The sequence below is a fragment of the Gorilla gorilla genome, chromosome 9, assembly GCF_029281585.2.
Source record: "Gorilla gorilla gorilla isolate KB3781 chromosome 9, NHGRI_mGorGor1-v2.1_pri, whole genome shotgun sequence".
NCBI lineage: Eukaryota > Metazoa > Chordata > Mammalia > Primates > Hominidae > Gorilla > Gorilla gorilla.
In genome coordinates this window covers 20,725,643-20,746,974 of record NC_073233.2, presented here as the reverse complement: position 1 = coordinate 20,746,974, position 21,332 = coordinate 20,725,643, and the positions used below count along the sequence as shown (strand labels likewise).

The following is a 21,332-nucleotide window of genomic DNA, read 5'->3' as shown; positions in this document are numbered from 1 at the left end:
AGTACGTTCTTATTACAGTAAGAAATTCATATTTGAATTTGTGGATAAAACTTGTATGTGAATGTGTGTGTTATGATTTGCTTTAAAAATTACTATACATGGTTTCTGAAGATTTCTCCAAAGCACAGTATCTAATTTTTGTCTTGGTAGTTACAGGAACTGATGATTAATTTTGCCTTTAGTTTCCTATATACAGAAATGCCTTTAACTTTTCTCAGCACCGAATTCATAACACTATTTGTAGGTATACAAAACAAATGCCCATATAATGTAGTTTGAGGTAGGTTTAACGATTGAAAGAAAACCTGGAGTATCATACTAGACCTGTGCTCTGTGCTATGCTGTTGACTTTTTGCTCATGAAATTTATTCCTTTAGAAAATGGATTACTTTTGGACCGAGAAGATTTTCATCAAGTGTTGAATTTTTAGGGGGAGGGATAGGATTATTTATGTAAAAAATGTGCTGCCACTCTTTTGGTGGCCTTGCGTATGACAGGAATCTTATTTTCATCATGGGATTAGAAAAAATGCCGTGGTCATTGTTCATCTTAAAGGCTTTGCCCGATTTGGGTACTTATGCCTTTGAGAGAGGTGGGATGGGGGAGAGAAAAGGAATTCTGTGTTCTTGGAACAAGAATGTGAAAGTATATACATTTGAATGTTGCTAATTTCCTCAACAAAGGAACTCTTCATCTTTAGATTTATAGATTATAATGTTCAAGAGGAAATGGGTAGGGGTAGGTAAGAGGTGGAAGGTTGGGGAAGGTGGAAAAAGTGCTCTTGTTCTTGAATAGAGGTTTGGATTATATCCTTTTTGGGAATTACCTAGGAATTAACTCGTGGTGTAAATTGGGGATCCTTTGATGATTGTGGATAGATTTTTACTGAACTAAGGGTCTAACTCTTACGGTATTGATTTTTGAGAACTTGAAAAAGCATTTGCTTCTAGCATGGTTTAGTTTTGTAGGTATTTTTCTTTCGGTGTCTTCTAGCGGAGCCATTCTTCTCATTCCAGTGACAAGTAGAAGCTGTGGTCTGTTAAGACTTTTTAATAAATTGGAAATGGTTCTTAATGTAGGGATTCTTAAACTTTTTTGTGTAAAGGGCTCTTGGTAGTTTGGTAAAGCCTGTGGGATTCTCAGAATACTTTTTTTTGGCTGAGTGCGGTGGCTCACTCCTGTAATTCCAGCACTTTGGGAGGCCGAGGCAGCCGGATCACTTGAGGTCAGGAGTTTGGGACCATCCTGGCCTACGTGGCAAAACCCCATTTCTGCTCAAAAAAATACAAAAAATTAGCTGGGCATGGTGGTGTGCGCCTGTAATCCCAGCTACTCGGGAGGCTGAGGCAGAAATCGCTTGAACCTTGGAGGCGAAGGTTGCAGTGAGCCGAGGTCGCGCCACTACACTCCAGCCTGGGAGACAGAGGGACAGACTCTCTTGCCCTGTCTCCCAGGCTGGAGTGTAGTGGCGCGACCTCGGCTCACTGAAACCTCCCCCACAACCCCCAAACCCTGGCTCAAGCAAACCTCCCACCTCAGCCTCCTGAATAGCTGGGACCACTGGCCTGCACCACCACACCCGGCTGTTTTTTTGTGTGTGTTCTTAGTAGGGACGGGGTCTCTCCATATTGCCCAGGCTGGTCTCGAACTCCTGAACTCAAGCCATCTGCCCACCTCAGCCTCCCAAGGTGGTGGGATTACAGGCATGAGCCACTGCTCCCAGCCAGAATACTATTTTTAAATGTATAAAATAAAATGTATATGATTATAAGGGGAACCAGTACATTTAAATTCAAATATCAAAATGTTAGAAGCAAAATTATTTAACTTTTAAAAAAAAATCTTTTTAACTTTAATAACTTTCTTTTTTAACTTTAACTTTCTATTTTCTTTCTTTCTTTTTAACTTTAGTAGTGTAAATGCTATTCTGACTTACCTGCAGTAGCTATTACATGAAAATATCTGATGTCTGTTGTTGACAATCAGCAGGTATTGCTAGAGTGCTTTATAGAGGAAGTGCTAAGTTTCAGTTGGAGGTATCAGAAAACAAAATTACAACAAATTTAGTTGAAAGATCTAATTGGCTTTTTGATCCTAGAATCTGGCGACATCTCATTCTATAAAATAGAATGACTGTTCTGATGAACTGAGCACAGCAGTTTGGCTTTATAGACAGAAAAGGGCTGAAGAAAGCAAAAACAAAACAAAAAATGGATCGGTCTTTTTTTTTATTATAGATTTTTTCTTTTCCCCCTCCCCTTTTTTTTTTTTGTAGAGACAGTCTCATTGTGTTGCCCAGGCTGGTCTCGAACAACTGGCCTCAAGTGATTTTTCCCACCTCGGCTTCCCAAAGTACTGGGATTACAGGCGTGGGCCACTGAGCCTGGGCCAGCTGATATTTTTAAAGTTATTTTCCTTGTAAAGGTTAAAGCAGATGGGACTTCCTTATTGTGCCAGCTAAAAATGGCCTGTTTGGGTATTTGGCTGTCATCTCTCATTCTCCCGATTTCTAGAAGGTCAGATAAATGGCTTGGTGGTGTGGAACTTCATTCAGCATGGGTAACTTCATTTTGGTTTGGTCTGTTGGGCCTAGTACAGAAGCTCAGTCCAAACAGATGGCGTCACATAAGTTTGGTTTAACAGAGGTTAGTGAAAAACCGTTTCCCCATCATGTTTTGAAGTTTTAAATCCCAAGAACCCCTTTCTATTGTGGTGGAAAAAAAAAATCAGAATTTGGGATTGAGTCCCATATTCACTGTTTTGTAGTATCTGTATCCTTCTGTAACTCTGAGCTTTAAATCCCCAAAACCCCTTTTTAATGTGGTTTTAAAAAAAAATTGGGATTTGGAGCCATTTGACTTCGGGATTGAGTCTCATCTTTACATGTTGTGCATTCCTAATTCAAAAATCTGAAATCCAGAATACTCCAAAATCTGAAACTTTTTGAGTCATGATATGATACCACAAGTGGAAAATTTAAAACTTGACCTCAGTTTTGCTCTTGACCTTGAAACAAAGTACACAAACTTTGTTTCATGAACAAAATTATTAAAAATATGTGTCAAGCTACTGTGTAGATATGTGTAAAAAGTGTATAGAAACATAAATAAATCTCATGTTTAGACTTGGGTCCCATCCCCCAGGATAACTCATGTATATGCAGATATTCCAAAATCCAAAATAATTTCAGATCTGAAACACTTCTAGTCCTAAGTATTTCAGATAAGGGATACTTAGCCTGTACTTACTAGTATCTGCGTCCTTATGCAACTCTGAGCCTTAATTTCCTCATCAATATAATGGGGATGATAATAGTACTTACCTTATAGGATTTTAGCTTTTTATGTGGGTACTCTAGGTATTACATTATTTATGTATAATTTATTGCAACCTACTGATACTGTCGTTTTGCCAGTTTGAATAAAGTATGGAAACCTTTATGTCCCTTTATTTTCCTGTTTATAATATAACTTTTAAATATTCTCACTATATACATTTTACAGTATTAACATTTTTTTTTGAACTGTCAAGCATACTACAGAAAACTCGAGAAGGAAAGCTGTGGAGTTTGTCCATATTTTTGCTAACCATGTTTTTTCCTTTCTGATGTTTCAAGGTTCCTTTTATTGTTTAAGGAACTTTCTTTAGCCATTCTTTTAGGGTGGCCCTTCTGGCAATACATTCTCTTTGGTTTTCCTTATCTGAGAAGGTCTTGATTTCTCCTTCATCCCAGAACAATTTTTTAAAAATTTACTGTACGTAAGATTCTGAGTTAATACAGTAGTCCCCCCTTACCTGCAAGGGCTATATATTTCAACCCCCCCAGATGCCTGAAACTGGATAGTATTGAACCCTACATATCCTGTTTTTCCAATAAGGAGATAGATACCTACGATAAAGTTTAATTTATAAATTAGGCACAGTAAGAGATTAGATTATTAATAAAATAGAAAAATTACAACCATATACTACAATAGAAGTTATCTGAATGCAGTCTTTCTCAAAATATCTTTTTGTTCTATATTCTTATGATGATATGAGATAACGCCTACTTGATGAGAAGCAGTGAGGTAAATGATGTAGGCATTGTGATGTTGCATTGTTACTATTGACCTTCTGATGTATGGTCAGAATCATCTGCTTTGGATGATCCTGGATCGTTGAGGCATGATGATATGGCTTGTTGAGGCATGATAATGTCAACAGTTGAATGTTCAGAGCAGACAGTGTTGATGACTAACGGTTGAGTAGCATATACAGTGTGGATACTCTGGACAAAGGGATGATTCATTGTCCTGGGTGAGATGGTGTGAGATTTCATCAGGCTACTCAGAATGGTAAACAATTTGAAACTTTATTTCTGAAATTTTCCATTTAATATTTTTGAACTGTGGTTGACTGTGGGTAACTGAAACCAAGGAAAGTGAAACTGGGGATAAGCAAGGTACTGTAGTTTTCTTTGATCAGCACCTGAAAGATACTGTGCCACTTCTTCTGATCCCCATGGTTTCTGATGAGAAATCTGCTGTTTTTCTCCTGTAGGTAAGATGTTTTTCCTAGGCTGCTTTCAATATTTTTTTGTCTTTTGTTTTTAGAAGTTTAATTATGATGTGTCTTGGTGTAGATTTCATTGGGTTTTTCCTCTTTGGGGTTTATTCAACTTCTTGAATGTGTAGGTTTATGTCTTACCACATTTGGGAAGTTTTCAGCTGTTATTTCATGTACTTTTTCAGCTCTATTCTCCTTGTCTTCTCATTGTGATCCTCTGATAACATGGAAGTTAGATCTTTTGTAACATTCCCAAAGGCTATTGAGGCTCTGTTCATTGTTTTCTTTTCTTCAGTGTGTTTTCTGTTTTTCAGATTTGGTAGTTTCTACTGTTGTGCATTCTAGTTTGTTGATTCCTCTGTCCCTTCCATTTTACTATTAAGACCATCCACTGAGCTCTTTATTTTGATTATTGTATTTTTTAGTTTTAAGCTCCCATTTGTTTCTTTGTACTTCTGTGTCTTTACTGAGACTTCCATTTCTTTGCTGAGACTTTTTTTTCATTTGTTTCAAGCTGTTGAAACATTTTTGTGGAGACTGCCTTAATATGTTTGCCAGATAATTCTGACATCTTTGTTATCTCGATGTTGGTGTCTGTCGATTGTCTTTTGGTCATTTGGTTTGGGATCTTCCTGTTCCTTGGGTTTTTCTTTTGAAATCTGCACATTTTCATATTTTGTTGTGTGGCTCTGTATTTTTTTAGACTGGGTTAGCTGGCTTTTTTGGATGCCACTCTGGCAGGAGAAAGGGAAGTGCTGCCTTGTTACTGTGAGGTGGAGGGCAGGTGTCTAGATTCCCTACTCAGCTTACATTAAGTCCAAAATGTGGGGACGCTCTTTGTTACTGCCTGGTCGGGATGGAAGTCCATTGACACTGCTGGGAGAAGGAGGTTCATGCTGGCCAGTTGGGATGAAAGTCTTAGCTCCCCACTTGGTCTTCCCTGACACCACTGCAGTGGGGTGTTGGGGTGCCCCTTTACAGCCTTTTGATTGTGGGATTCTAGGATCCCCACTTGACCTTCCCTGGTGTGGGCAGAGGTTTTTTCTTTGGTGTCTGTTGGGAGTAGAGCAGCTGTCATCTAAAAGTTTTCTGTCTTGCTGGGACGTCCTGTTCTGGTCCTTTAGCTAGAGAGAGCATTCTTTTGTTAGTACTTTTTTTGTCTGTGCCTGTTGGCATTTCCATGTTGCTGGCTTTTTCAACTCCAACTCTGGGATATATGTTGTAAAAAGAAAACCCAGGAAACTCACCACAGTGTTTGTTGGTTTCTTGGATTCCAAAGCGTTGGTCTATATGCCTTCCCTCCAACTTTCAGAGTCTTATGTTTGTCAAGGATTTTTAGTTTTTAGCAGGAGAAATAGGGAAAAGTATGTCTACTCTATCTTTTCAGAAGAAAAAGTTATTTTAAGGGCTTTTTGGTTTATTAAGTAATGTCGTAATTGATGTTTTCTTCTGAAGTTTTGATTTTGTTTCTATTTTTACTTCTCTGCTAGCTCAAAAAATAGATTGATATTTTTATGCCTCATTCAAATTGCAAGTCCATTTTGTCATTCATCTTAATTTATGATGAGTTCAGTTCTGAACCTGTTGAGTTTGAGATGCTTCAGGGGCTGCCATATGAAGGTATATATCCCTTTTTATAATCAGAAGAGAAGTGTAGGTAAGAGATTTAGGTGCAGAAGTAGATTTGGGAATGTAAAGTAAGGATTTTTGAAGCTAGTTGGTGTAGATGAGGATCATTCATGTTAAGGAGGTCTGCCGGCTCAAGGTGGGACTCTGGAAGCCTGCCATTAAAAGGGACTCTGGAAGAAGAAAAGGAACAAGATGACTGAACAGAACCCACTGGAGAACTAGAGACACAAATCATGTTAGGTATTACAGAAACCAAGAGAAGACAGTTTCAGGAATGGCTTTGAGTGTTCAGCAGGGTCACAGGTCTTAGATTGGTAAATAATCTGATGGTGAAAATTGTTAAGTTTGGATTCAGCAATGAACAGGTCACAGAGAGCAGTGTGGGACTAGAAGCCAGACCGCTGGATGGGCAGTCAAGAAAAATGTTGATGAAGGAGAAAGAAGGAAGGTAAGAGCAGAGGTTGGGGCTAGGGTGGTGGTAGTGCAGTGGTGCATGTGAGTGTTTTTAGAAAAAGAAGGTGTCTTGTTTATATGCTGAGGAAAAAGCTAGTACAATAGGGAAGATGTTGGAGGAGGGACAGTTGTCGATGGCAAGGACCTTTGAGAAGGTTGGAGGAGATTTGATTTCTAACTGAAGGATAAAAGATGGGCAGAATAATATACTTTTTTTTTTAACAGTCGCTAGAAGGGTGGGAAGGATATTTATATGGCTATGTTTATGGATGCAGGAGAGTTTTTAGAAACAAAGAAGAACTTGATGGGAGTCCCAGCTAGATAATTTTCTTTGATATAGAAGACAGACTAATCCATTATGTGTGTATGTGTGTGTGTATGTATGGATGCTTTTCAAAAAAGTTTTACCCTCCATCAGTAATTGAATAGGTTACGTGGATATATCAGAATTATGTATATAACTTAATGGATATGATCAACAACAAGAACTGCATTTTTAAAATAAATTTGCTGATGATACAAATAATTCTCATATCTTAAAATGACAGCAAGGCGAGCAGTTGAAAAACAAATCAATAAACATTTTAAATTGTTAGCCCTCACTGAATAGGAAAAAAAAACCAGGACAAAGTAAAACAATAAACGATTTTTAAATTATCAAATTGACACAGGTTAGTAAAAGACTACCTGTTATAGGTAAAGTTATGGGAAATGGGCACTCTCATGCTGCTATTGAGATTGGAAATCAACAAGCTGAATTAAATCTTAAATTTCATAAATTTCGACCCAGTAGTTATTTTCCAGGTAACTTTTTCTGATGAAGTAATTTCCTATATGTGCAGTGATTTGACTGTTGCTTAATCTAAAAAAATTAGAAATCACCTATGTGGTCAATAATGAAGATGGATTAAATATGGTCCATGTCATTAAAATTACTTTTAAAAGACTGGTAAGCAGGAAATGCTCATTAAAAGTAAGGGCGGGGCTGTGTGAGATGGCTGACGCCTGTAATTCCAGCACTTTGTGGAGGGAGGTGGATTGCTTGAGTCCAGGGGTTCAAGACCAGCCTGGGCAAAATGGCGAAAACCCGTCTCTAAAAAATTTAGCCAGGCATGCTGGCACGTGCCCGTGGTTGCAGCTACTTGGGAAACAGAGGTTAAAGGATCACCTGAGCCTAGGGAAGTTGAGGTTGCAGTGAGCTGTGATCGCTGCCACTGCACTCCAGCCTGGGCAACAGAGACCCTGTCTCCAAAAAAAAAAGGGGCAGGGTGGGGGTGGGGAAAACAGATTATAAAATGAAAACAGATTATAAAATGAAATTCACAGTACAGCATAGATTTAATTATATATGCATAGGAAAACAGGACACAAGCTAAGAGTGGGCATCCTTAGATGGTGGAATTATGGATGATTTTAATTATTTTTGTTTTTTTCTTTTCTGTGTCTGGATTTTCTTTATTGAACATGCAATATGTTTATAAGGAAAAGGAATTTTTAAAACTTGAGTTTTTAAGCCTAAGGGAATATAATTGGTGTAGTTTTGTAGAGTATAGTTTAGTATTATTTATCAATAGCCTCGCCTTTTCCTTTGACTTGATAAATACACCTCCAGTGATAAGAACCATAAACATCTATCTACAGTGATATTTATCATGACATGACTTATAATAGTGATATACTAGAATTGTCTTAAATAGACCAATGGTTAAATATAACTCTTTTTTCTAGTGGACTTAAAGCAGATCGGTGTAGCTTATAAAAATTATTTAAGAAATATATATGATGACATAAGAAGTTGCTTATACTATGATTTACCTGAAGAAAAAATACTTTTTGTGTTATTTTTTAATCTTTAAAATAATAGATAAAACAATGGGAAGAAATAGAAATTGACCCAAATGTTGAGTTATCTTTTTCTTTATACTTTCATAAAGTTTTTACAATGGTGTAATTATTTTATAATAAGAAAAAAGTTGTAAATTAATTTGCTAATTGATATAAAATGATATTTAAACATTTTTTGGTTTGTATTGTTATTGTTTCCAGGGAAGTCTGATTCTTATTTTTACTGTTGCATTTTTTTTTCCTTGTATGATTTGTTCATGTCTTTGCCCATTATCTGTTACTTTACTTGGAAAAGCCTCTGGATGTTTTATGTTTACTTCAGTTAGTTTCTCTATTGTGAGGTGAAACACACAGTAGAGTACAAATCAAGATTTTCTCTGTCACTAAAAGCTTAGAAAAAGATCATTTTTTTAAAGATCTGATTTGTAATTCTTTTATTTTCTATTTTCAGATGTTCTTATGTATTATATCTTCTTTTATAAGGAGTCTTTCTTGGCTTTCTGTTTTGCTCCAATGATAATGTGTTTGATTTTTTTCAATTAGTTGAAAAACTGAGTGAAATATTTGTGAGTCATTAAAAATGTAACATTTTAACTGTACGATATGTAAAGATGCAAGCAATACAAAGGCTTGTCAATTAAAAAGTAAAAGCTTCCTGTTTACTTCCCATTCTTATTTACATAATTATTAGTAGTAACCACATATGTTAAAGTTTACCCTTTTTAGTGTATTGTCATGTGAGTTTTGAAAAATGTACACACCTTGTGTAACCATCATTACAAGCACATATAGGACATTTCTATCTCTCCAAGAAGGTCCCTTGTCTCCCTTCTGACTTTTTATTGCCATTGTTCAGTTTTGCCTGTTTCTAGACTTTATGTAATAGAAATATACAGTATGTACTCTTTTTGTGTCTGGGATGTTTTTGCTTGGCGTGATGATTTTGACAGTCATCTATGATATTGCTTGTTTCTATGGTTCTTTATTTTATTATTTTATTATTATTATTTTTGAGATAAGGTCTCATTCTGTTGCTGAGGCTTGAGTGCAGTGGTGCCATCATGGCTCACTGCAGCCTCAACCTCCCCAGGCTCAAGTGGGCCTCCTGCCTCAGCCTCCCAAGTAGCTGGGACTACAGGCACATGCCACCATGCCTGGCTAGTAGTTTGTTCTTTTTTATTGTTTGGTAGTATTTCATTGTATGATATACCACAATTTATTTGTCTGCTTATTGATAGAACATTTGGGTTGTTTCCAGTGTTCATTAACTGTGAATAAAGCTGCCCCAGACATTGATGTACAAGTCATTGTTTGGACTTAGATTTTCATATTGCTTGGATAAATACCAAGTTGTGATTATTGGGTCGTATGGTAAGTGGATGTTTAACTTTGGGAAACAGGTGGTTTCTTATAAAATGGTTGTACCATTTTACATTCCCAGCAACTGGGTATGGAAATTCCAGTTACTCTGGGTCTTTACCGATACTGGGTATTTTAGCCAATCTAGTGGCTGTGCTGTGGTATCTCACTGTGGTTTTAAATAGCTTTTGCTTGACGACTAATGATATTCAGCATCTTTTTATGTGCCTATTGGCCATTTGTATAGCTCCTTTTGTGTGTCTGTATGTCTTTTGTCTCTTTTGAAAATTGGATTGCTTTGTGTTACTGAGTTGTAAAGTTTCTTAATATATTTAGAACGCAAATCCTTTGTCAGCTGTGTATTGCAGATAGTTTCTTCTAGTCTATATCTTGCCTTTTCATTTGTTCCTTCCCTTTTAATACTTACATCCTCTTTCTGTAGTAGACTTGCCAGAACTTTTTTTTTTTTTTTTTTAAAGAGTTGGGGATCTCCCTATGTTGCCTAGGTTGGACTTGAACTTCTGGGCTCAAGTGATCCTCCCGCCAGTCTCCTGAATAGCTGGGACTATAGGTGTGCGCCACCATGCCCAGGCCAGAACCTTATAACAAAATAGTTCAAACATAATGAAGACAGTAGATAACCTTGTTTTGTTAACTATTTTTTTCTACATCGTGTACAATGGTTTTAAAATTTTTTGGATAAGTTATATAAGTATCCTATTAGTGTTTTCCTTTAATGTTATTTGCAATGTAATTTTACCAGATGCTGTTTTGATATCTGTAGTAATGGATCCTCTTTGTTTTTGTTAAGCCATTACTGTGGTATGTTAGATCATTAGAATATATTTACTTAGTACACTGATGGATTTTATACACCATCATTTTACCCCAGTTTCTTGTTTATTTTATTAAGTTGTATGGGTGTTGTGTTTCTTGTTTCCAGTTTCTAGGTTCACAGAAACTTGTGACCAAGAATATATTTGACTTGAAAGATGAATTGGGTAGTATATTCATCTTCATATCCTCCCAGGGCTTTAAATTTTATGTTCTTTAAAAATCTGGATTTAGGGTCAGGCGCAGTGGCTCATGCCTGTAACCCCAGCACTTTAGAAGTCTCAGGCAGCAGGATTGCTTGAGCCCAGCAGTTTGAGGCTGCAGTGAACTATGATCACGCCAGTGCACACCACCCTGAGCAACAGTGAACTGTCTCTAAAACAAGCAAACAAACAAAAAACAAATGAAATTTGCCACTGTTATTAACTATAGTTACTCCTATTGTTGATAAACAATTTTGTCTATTTCATCCTGTTGATTCAGTTTTCTGCCTCTTGAAATGTAAGCTTTATGTGTAAATACATTTTTCTTCTTAAAAATTTGGTGTGAAAACATTGCCTTAATTAAATTTCTCAACATATAGCTGTGGTTGAAAGTATCTTATTTTTGTTACAGCCTTTTTCATTTGAATATTTATATCATCTGAAAAAAAAATTTTTTTTTTAATGTTAACTACATGTCATCATAATGCCTCTGCTTTTTCAGGGAATCTGAAATGATTAAGACATCCTCCTCATCAGTGGTACTCATTTAAGTTTCTGAGTATGGTGTTCCCCCAACCCCAAGGAATCAGTTTTTTGTTTTTTAATTGAAACAGGGTCTCTGTCCTCCAGGCTGGAGTGCAGTAGCACAATCATGGCTCACTGCAGCCTCGACCTCCCAGATTGAAGGGATCTTCCTACCTCAGCCTCCTGAGTAGCTGGGACTACAGGCGTGTGCCAACATGCCCGGCTAATTTTTAAATTTTTTGTATAGATTGGGCCTCCCAAAGTGCTGGGATTACAAGATGTAAGCTGCTGAGCCTGGCCAGGAAGCAGTTCTTAAATTATCAGGACTACCAATGAATAGATCCTTGTATTTTTCCTTAAATTATTTTGTTCTGTTTTCCTTTGGGTTTGTTTTCTAAAATCTTAGAATTAATTGCTGTGTTTTTACATCTTTTAATGAACACATTCACATTACACCGTGAATACTACATTGAGTCATTTGGATATTTGTTAATTTTCTTTTTGATTGTTTCTAAGAGATAGGGTCTTACTCTGTGGCCCAGCCTGGGGTGCAGTGGCACAATCATAGCTTACTATAGGCTCGAACTCTTGGGCTGAAGCAGTCCATCTGCTTCAGCCCCTTGAAGAGCTAGGACTACAAGCATGTGTCACCACGCCTGGCTAATTTATTTTTATTTTTATTTATAGAGATGAAGTCTCACTATGTTGCTCAGGCTGACCTCAAATTCCTGGGCTCAGGTGACTGTCTCACCTTGGCCTCCTGAAGTGCGGGGATTACAGGCGTGGGCCACTGTGCCTGGCCCTGTTTTTAATTTCCTAATTTAAAATGTGTCCTTTCATCATGTGAATTTTTATTATATATTTAAAATTTAAGTCTTTGTTGATTTCTGCTTTTTTGTTCTATTTTACTTTTGGCATCATGGCCAGAAATTGGCAAGTTTTAGACATTAGAAAAGGCATGTTTTTGCTGTTTACTACAGGAATCAGATCCAGGTGTTGAGGGGGCCTACAGCTTATATAATTTTGAGGACCCTCTTCAGGAAAGAAAATACAAGATTATGCACATGTGAATATTTGTTTAGAATAAGAAAAGGTATCTGTGTATGCGAGGGGTCTAAAAGCCTAACTTGATTCATTTTGTGTTTGATCTATCTCTGCTTTAAAATATATAATTTTGGCCCCACGTGGTGGCTTGTGCCTGTAATCTTAGCACTTTGGGAAGCTGAGGCGGGTGGATCACTTGAGGTCAGGAGTTTGAGACCAGCCTGACCAACATGGTGAAACCCCGTCTTTACTAAAAATACAAAATTAGCTGGGTGTGGGGGCTCATGCCTATAATCCCAGCTACTTGGGAGGCTGAGGCAGGAGAATCCTTTGAACCTGGGAGGCGAAGGGAGGTTGCAGTGAGCTGAGATCGCGCCATTGGACTCCATCCTGGACAACAGGAGTGAAACTCCATCTCAAAAAAAAAAAAAACATATATGTATATGCGTGCGTGTGTGTGTGTGTGTGTGTATGTATATGTGTGTATATATGTGTGTGTGTATATACATATATATGTGTGTGTGTATATATATATACACACACATATATATATATAAAATTTGGTGTATGTGCTGGGCATAGTTGCTCACGCTTGTAATCCCAGCACTTTGGGAGGCCGAGGCGGGTGGATCACCTGAGGTTGGCAGTTTGAGACCAGCCTGACCAACATGGAGAAACCCTGTCTCTACTAAAAATACAAAGTTAGCTGGGCATAGTGGCGCATGCCTCTAATCCCAGCTACTCGGGAGGCTGAGACAGGAGGATTGCTTGAACCCAGAAGGTGGAGGTTGCGGTGAGCAGAGGTCATGCCATTGCACTCCAGTCTGGGCAACAAGAGTGAAACTCGTGTTGAAAAAAAAAATTGGTGTATGTGTATTGCATCTGCATTAATTTTAGTCATTACTTTGTGTCATGTATATATTTTTTACTACTTTACATACTATAGCTGTTTTTCTTCTAGTGTTTCTAAGCTTTTACATTGATTTATACTTTTTTGTTGCCTAAATATTATTTTTACTATTGCCTAATGACATCTTAAAATTTTACTATAGCTCTTGCCAAATAAATTTTACCATGTTTGATATTGTTTTTACACGTGTCTTCCTGGCTTGACTAAATTTGCTACATTATTTTTTCTCACTTTTTTTTTTTTTTTTTTTTGAGATGGAGTTTTGCTCTTCTTGCCCAGGCTAGAGTACAATGGTGCGATCTTGGCTCACTGCAACCTCTGCCTCCTGGGTTCAAGTGATTCTCCTGCCTCAGCCTCCCGAGTAGCTGGGATTACAGGCATGCACCACCACACCTGGCTAATTTTGTATTTTTAGTAGAGATGGGTTTCTCCATGTTGGTCAGGCTGGTCTGGAACTCCTGACCTCAGGTGATCCACCTGCCTCGGCCTCCAAAAGTGTGAGAATTATAGGCATGAGCCACTGCACCTGGCCATTTTTCTCACTCTTTACTGTTAGCCTTATGTACTTTGTAAGCACTACAGTGGTAGATTTTATTTTTAAAAAATCCTGTCAAGACTTTTTTTTCTCTAATGAAGCCATTTAACTTTGTCACAGCTACATTTGGTCTAAGTTTGGCTTCTTTGTGTTTTTTCCTCCATACTTTCCTATGTTTGACTTGTGTCTTGTAAGAGACAACATCCATTCTCATTACCTGCAGTATGGAAATAAGTAAATAAAACCTTTTCATCCTTGAATTTTTTTTTCTCTATTGAGTTGTTACAGGTGAGAAGTATATATGAATCTGTGAAGAGTTGTTAGAACCTAATTAAATTATGTACTGCACGTTTTTCTTTTTCCCTAAAGCATTTAGAGTCTGGCTAAATAGGGGAAAATTTATATTGTTTGGGTTATGTTGTGTCAATTTTTATTAAAATTCTGGTAGCAGTCATACAAATAATTTGACTTTCACATGAAATCAAGTGAAGAGAAAGGGGGGTAGAGAAAGACGCTCAGGCAATGTAAGTTTACTAGTACAAATTAAAAGGCAATTTTGTGGGTACTGATAAAATGCTTCTGAAGGTAACATAAATTGCATTTATTCTTAAACATTTAGGAAGGGCATGGAATTGTTTTTCTTTCTCTCCATCCCCACTTCCTCCCAATGTGTAAGTAGTAAGATTTTTTCCCCTCCTCTTAACTCTGAAGAAGACAACTTCCTTTATTTTGCATTTTTGGGTGGTGGTTATAGTACTTGTTTTGAGGTTTGACCATCCTCTCTTCAGCTATTTTTATTTTTACACACCACTTGAAGTGAGTACACTCAGTGGTATTTTAACTATAATAATCTGTTAAGAAATTAATGTATGCATATTACATCTTAAAACTGTTGTTTTGATTTAATTTTAATTGGTTTATGCTGTGTCTGCTTCATCTTAGTTTTTAAACAAGTGACTACTTAGTTTTCCACAGCAGAACAGAATAGCAAAATCATATTCTTAATAGGATTGAAATGTTTACCTTCTTTTTGATGTTATAAATGATTTAAGATACGACATAGGAGTTTTAACTGCTTGATTGCTCAGTGCCCTGTCCCCTCCCCCTCCCAAATAGAGGACAACATTTTGCTCTTACTGGAACTCTTAATTTTGTCAAGTCAGCTGGTATAAAGATATAGAACTTTTACCCCTTAAAATTCTTTTACTTAACAAATTTCAGAATTGGTGATACTTGTTATTTTATGTTTGTATATTTACAATCTTTTCTAAAACTTCATTAGCGTTAGAAAGCACATATTTCCTGAAATGTTTTAGTATAACAATTTGTGTAGTTGAGTTTAATCTGATATGTGTGATAACTTTTTATTTAAAATAAAATTTAGGCATCATGTAAAATAGTTAACAGTGGCATACTTCCTGGCATAGAAATTCAATATACAAAATGCTAAAAATTACACAATAGCAGCAGCATTTTAAAAGCTATATAACAGTCTAGTTACTTGTTTTAAGCTGTCACTATTTCCGGTTTTGTGAAAAATAAATATAGCATTAGGTACATGCCCTGAGATTTTCAGATTTGCACATATTCTGTGGAAGCCTTCTTTACTACTATTTTTGGATTCCATGCTATGGGATAATGAGGTCACTTTTTAGCACCATTCAAGAATACAAAACCAAGTTCTCTCAAAGGGGTTCTAGTACATGTCCATGTTTTGCTGAATGCTATTCTGTAATATTCTTAAAGAACATCTTAAATTCAAGGAAGGAGATGAGAGAAGCATAGTGAGATTCCAGACTTGATCCTCCTTCAAAATGCTATCAGTTGCTGCTCATTCCCCAGCCTCTACTGCATTCCACAATTGGACAGTATTTTATGTAATACTTAGAATTTTTACAAATCAAGTAGAAGATACAATGGAAGAAGACACCCCTTTTAGAATAGCAAACAAAAAGACTGTACTTCTACACACTTAAAAAATGTGTGTTAAATTTTTTTTACAGTCTTCCATACAAAATTTTAAAGCAAACATTAAATTTTTTTAGACAAAGACTTAAATAAACAGAAAAGCATACTATATTTCCAGATCTGAAGATTCAGATTCTTAACAGTGTCAATTCTAATTGTTAATCTACAAACTTAATGCCATTCTAAAATAAAAATATTGAAAGGAAGCCGGGCACGGTGGCTCACGCCTGTAATCCCAGCACTTTGGGAGGCCAAGGTGGGAGGATCACGAGGTCAGGAGATCGAGACCATTCTGGCTAACAAGGTGAAACCCCCTCTCTGCTAAAAATACAAAAAGCCAGGCGTCGTGGTGGGCGCCTGTAGTCCCAGGAGGCTGAGGCAGGAGAATGGCGTGAACCCGGGAGGCAGAGCTTGCAGTGAGCCGAGATCGCGCCACTGCACTCCAGCGTGGGCGACAGAGCGAGACTCTGTCTCAAAAAAAAAAAAAAAAAAAATACTAAAAGGATTAAAAGAAACTCCCAACAGTAAGTTACTCTTGCTGAGGTAAGTGCTAGTGCAAGCTCATTTTGTGGTAAGACAAGGCGAATTCAAGTAACTTCTCCAATGACAAAGCTGGGAAGTGGCGAAGCAAGGCTTCACATCAGGGTAAGTTTGAGGGCTCAGATACGATGATAGCTAACATGCAGTAAGTGTTTATATTATTGTGCATTACCATTCCAGGTGAGGTACTATATATTTTCTCAATTAGAATAGCATCTTAATGTAAAACTTGTGAGGCTTTGCTAGGAAGAATCTAGAGATAATACAGGCTGTGCTTAGAGATTTATGAACCCTTTATAATCTCTCCCCTCAATCTCGCTTTTTTCCACATGCATAAACTAGTTGTCCCAGCATCACTTATTGAGTACTGTTCTATGCTTCCCCTATGATCTGCTCTTCTATTTATATATCAAATTTCATTCATGTGGATTTATTTTTAGGCCTTCTGTTTTGTTCCATTTGTCTTTTTTGCCTATTCTTGTGTCATTTCCATTCTAAATTTCATAGAGGGTAGGATAAGTTTCCCTGCTGTGTTCATTCAAAAATTCATTCAGCACATATATTGGAGACAACTGCTGTGTGCCAGGAGCTTTTTAGGTGCTGGGAAAATGGCATTGAGCAAAACAAAAAAATTCTCATGACTCTTACACTTATAAACAATTTCTTGGCTATTTTCTTGCTTATAAATTTTAGGATCATCTTGTCAAATTCTATGAAAAACCCAGTAATGTTAAAACAAATTTAAATTGGGTCAGTTAAGGGAGCACTGATACCTTGACAATTCTATCCATGAAGAGAATGCTTTTACACTCATATACGTTTTCCTTTTTTTTTTGGCCTCTGTTTAAAGCTTAATTATTTCTTTCCCTAAAGGTCTAGAATATATTTTTACTAGAGTTAGTCCTGCATATCATATATTTGCTGTTGCTGTTGTAAATGGTGTCTTTTATTTGACTTAAGCTTTCTAATAGCTTTATACAGAAGTGGTATTTTTTTTTGCTGTTTATTTTTTTGACAGGTTGGGGGGACTGTGTAGACTTTTATATCCAAATACCTTGCTGAATTCTAATTCCAATCATTATTATGTATATTGTTTCCTGTGCAGATGATCATATCAAATATATTCTTAAAAGATTTGTATACCACTTTATTTTCTTATTAACTAGGACCTCCAGTGTAATGTTGAATAAATATGGTAATAGTAGACATACATACTTGTTCTTGATTTTAATGAGTTTCACTGTAAAAAGTGTTGTTTGCTATAGGTTTTTTTTTTTTTTTAAGACAAATGTGACATTTTCTTATCCTTTTTCCGTATCTCTTATAGTGTTTTTCTTTAGTCTGTTCATATGGTGAATTATATTTATAACTTTAAAAAAGTATATATTCTGTTCCTGAATTTCTGGGACATATTGGTCATAATGTATATTTTTATATACTGTTGGATTCTGGATTCTGTTTGTTAATATTTTGCATATGGACTCTTTTCATGTATGTTTATTAGTGAAATTGGCCTGTAATTTTCATTTTTTAATAATGTTCTTGTCTGGTTTTGGTATCCAGATTATACTGGCCTCATAAAATGACTTGGGGGTGTATTTCCTCCTTTTCTGTTCTCTGGAAGAATTTGTGTGATACTGGATTTACTTGTTTCCTGAAAGTTTGGTAGACCTTGCTTTTACAACTTTTAGACCTAGTTTGTGTGTGTGCCGGTGGGGGGAGGAGGGGGAAGTGTATTTTATTTTTTCTTCCTTTATTAGTCATAGTGCTGTTCAGGCTTTCTGATTATCTTTTTTTTTTTTTTTTTTGAGACAGGGTCTCGCTCTGTCACCCAGGTCAGAGTGCAGTGGTGTGATCTCACTTTGCCGCACCATCCACCTCCCAGGCTCAAGCAATCCTCCTACCTTAGCCTTCCAAGCTGTTGGGACTATAGGCGCATGCCGCTATGCTTGGCCTAGTTTTTTTGTTGTTGTTTTGTTTTTGTAGAGATGAAGTCTCACTATGTTGCCCAGGTTGATCTCAAACTCCTGGGCTTAAGTGATCCTCTCATCTCAGCCTCCCAAAGTGTTGGCATTACAGGTGTGAGCCACTGTACCCAGCCTTCTAATTATTCTTGAATCAATTTTGAGTTTGTATTTTTCTAGGCATATGTCCATTTTGTGTGTGCTTCATCTTTATTGCATAAAGTTGTTCATAGTATTCTCTTTCAAATGTCTCCTCTAGCTGTAGTTATGTTCACTATAGTCTGTCCTTTAGTTCTCCTTAGCCGTGTTTGAAGAGATATGCTTTTTAGTCCATCTATTGAATTTTTACCATTAGGTTATATTTTCTATTTCCATAAGTTCTGTGTGTTTCCTCTTAAGATCTTAGTGGTCATTCTTTAACTTTTTTTTTTTAAAATTCACATTTGTCTTGATTGGATTGATGGTCATTTTTTATAGCCTCTTGCTCACTTGTTTGTGATTTCATTTATTTTTAACATTTAATCTGGAATCTTGATGGGTATGGCTGATAAAATTTTAACAATGGATGTTATGTACTTCCCTAATAAGTTCAAGATAAATTAGACTGTGACTACTTTAACACATAGATATAGATCTGGATTGCTATATTTAGCCAATAACATACGTATTACAAAGGAATTACTTGTTGGATGATTAAGGTTTTCTTAGGTAAATAATTTGGAAAAAATGTTATTTGTGGGAAATATAACATAGGAAGAAAGAAATTAAACATCAAGGAAGAGAAGCAGGAAATGTTGCTAGCTGTGTCTTCCTAGATGGAATGTGTTTGTATAGCATTTGATATTTCTTTGTGTTTTTTTTTTTTTTGAGACAGAGTCTCCTCACTTTGTCACCCAGGCTGGAGTGCAGTGGCGCTATCTCAGCTCACTGCAGTCTCAACCTCCTGCACTCAAGTGATCCTCATAGTTTAGCCTCCCAAGTAGATGGGACTACAGGTGCGCACCACCATGCTGGGCTCATTTTTTTTTTTTTTTTTTTGTATTTTTGGTAGAGATGGGGTTTCACCATGTTACCCAGGCTGGTCTCAAATTCCTGAGTCCAAGTGACACACCTGCCCCTGCCTCCCAAAGTGCTAGGATTACAGGTGTGAGCCACTGTGCCCAGCATATTTGATATTTCTTGATAGCAGTTATCACCTATTTGGTTGGGTATATTTGTCTTGACAGTTAGATTGTGATCTCTTTTGGGGCAAACACTTTTATTGGTGGTGTTTTGTTTTTTATACAGTGTCTAGCATAGTGACTGTTAAATAATATATAGTCAATAGATTTATTATAGCTAGGTAGATGGGATTTTAAAAGTACTAAACAAAGTTCAATTGTAGTTAATTATAATGAACTAATCATTGTCATATGATTACAGTACGAGGAATTATACCAGAAGCCACTAATAACTAGATCTGGATTAAATATACCTTTTAAATGCATTATTGGGTTCAAAAAAACCAAACACATTTTCAAATGTTGTCTTCACCTCACTCAAACAAGGGTGAGCTTAAATGGAAGCAGGGGAGCATTTAGTGATAAAAACACAGAACAGGCAAAATTTCAGAAATGGGTCAGACTTTCAATTAGAGACTGAATTTTCAGCCAGCAACAAGCCGGGGATAGTGGAAAGGGAGCTAAATCTGATATTTCCTTTATTAAGAAGGATCCGTCCAACCTGGCTAGAAGTGATCATAGGTAGGCTAAAGTGGTCTTAATAGGTAAACAGCTCCCCTGCTCTCCCCACTCCCACTTGCTCCTGGATGATCAAACACAAAACACAAGACATGGCAAAAATAATAACAAATGTAGCCCCCAACCCCCAACCCCTATACAAGAACTTCAGAAGTTTTGACAATTTTTGATCATTCTTTTAAGTGAGTATAAAGAATGAGGGACTTTCGTGCCATCCTTGTAGAGTTAGTTCCCTTCCCTGTCCCACCACCATTTCACCAAGGGAAATTTATTGAGAACACCTAAAATTTGCTGTTGACTAGTCATGTTAGGGGAAGGAGGAATGGTATAGACATAAGATTTTAAAATATTGACGTGCGTCGTGTGTTTACTTGTTTGCAATCTTTTTTTTTTTTTTTGAGATGGAGTCTTGGTCTGTTGTCTAGGGTGGAGTGCACTGGCCGATCTCGGCTCACTGCAACCTCTGCCTCCCAGGTTCAAGTGATTCTCCTGCCTCAGCCTCCCAAGTAGCTGGGATTACAGGCGCCCGCCACCACGCCCAGCTAATTGTTGTATTTTTAGTAGAGACGGGGCTTACCATATTGGCCAGGCTGGTCTCGAACTCCTGACCTCAGGAGATCAGCCCACCTCGGCCTCCCAAAGTGCTGGGATTATAGGCGTGAGCCACTATGCCCAGCCATTTGCAACCATTTTTTAAAATTGTTGTGTTAAGTTACTATAAAAATTAACATTTTTATAGTTTTCCCACATTTTACTGCATACTACTTTATATGACTTTATGATTGTTAGGTTCTTAAACAATGAATTTTGACTTAAATTCTTTTATATTTTTATTTTTACCAATCCATCCTATTTAAAATAAATTGACAGTATGTTTAATATCTTTCAGAAAAGTTCTTTCCCTGTGCTTTTATTTTAACCAGTTTTAGCTAATGTTTTTGCACAACCTTTTCTAAAAGCAACAAATAATTGATTAAGGGGAATCTCTGGGCTAAGCTGAAGCTTGACTCTGAAAGCTGTGTTAATGAGTTTCCATAGGAAAAACTGTCTACTGCTTTTATTTTGTTTATAGATTGAAATTAGCTAAATGAAAGAATAAGTAAATGAGAGCTGCTTAAGTTAAGACATCCATTAAAATTTTTTGTCTTGATTACTTTCCCGTCTCAGAGTCAATTGATCTGGCTTTTGGTACTGAGCACGTGACTCTAGACAAGCATGCAGTCATTCTAGGCATAC

The 21,332-nt window shown here is 36.8% G+C and overlaps 1 protein-coding gene across 12 annotated transcripts in view; it reads left to right on the top strand.

Annotated features, from left to right (window-relative positions):
* RRAS2 (RAS related 2) overlaps window positions 1–21,332 on the top strand; it is a 93,970-nt gene that overhangs the window by 30,623 nt on the left and 42,015 nt on the right. Inside the window, exon 1 of one of the 12 annotated variants that reach the window (XM_055355858.2) lies at window positions 4,224–4,337. The exons of 7 other annotated variants lie outside the window; for them this stretch is intronic. In XM_055355858.2, coding sequence (XP_055211833.1) covers window positions 4,335–4,337 — 3 coding nt within the window. In that variant the 5' untranslated portion in view covers window positions 4,224–4,334. Of the gene's footprint in view, window positions 1–4,223; window positions 4,338–4,361; window positions 4,543–6,605; window positions 6,626–16,441; window positions 16,499–21,332 lie in introns of those variants that run through there. 4 more of the 12 variants (XM_055355861.2, XM_055355860.2, XM_055355862.2 and 1 more) reach the window with 4 other exon arrangements.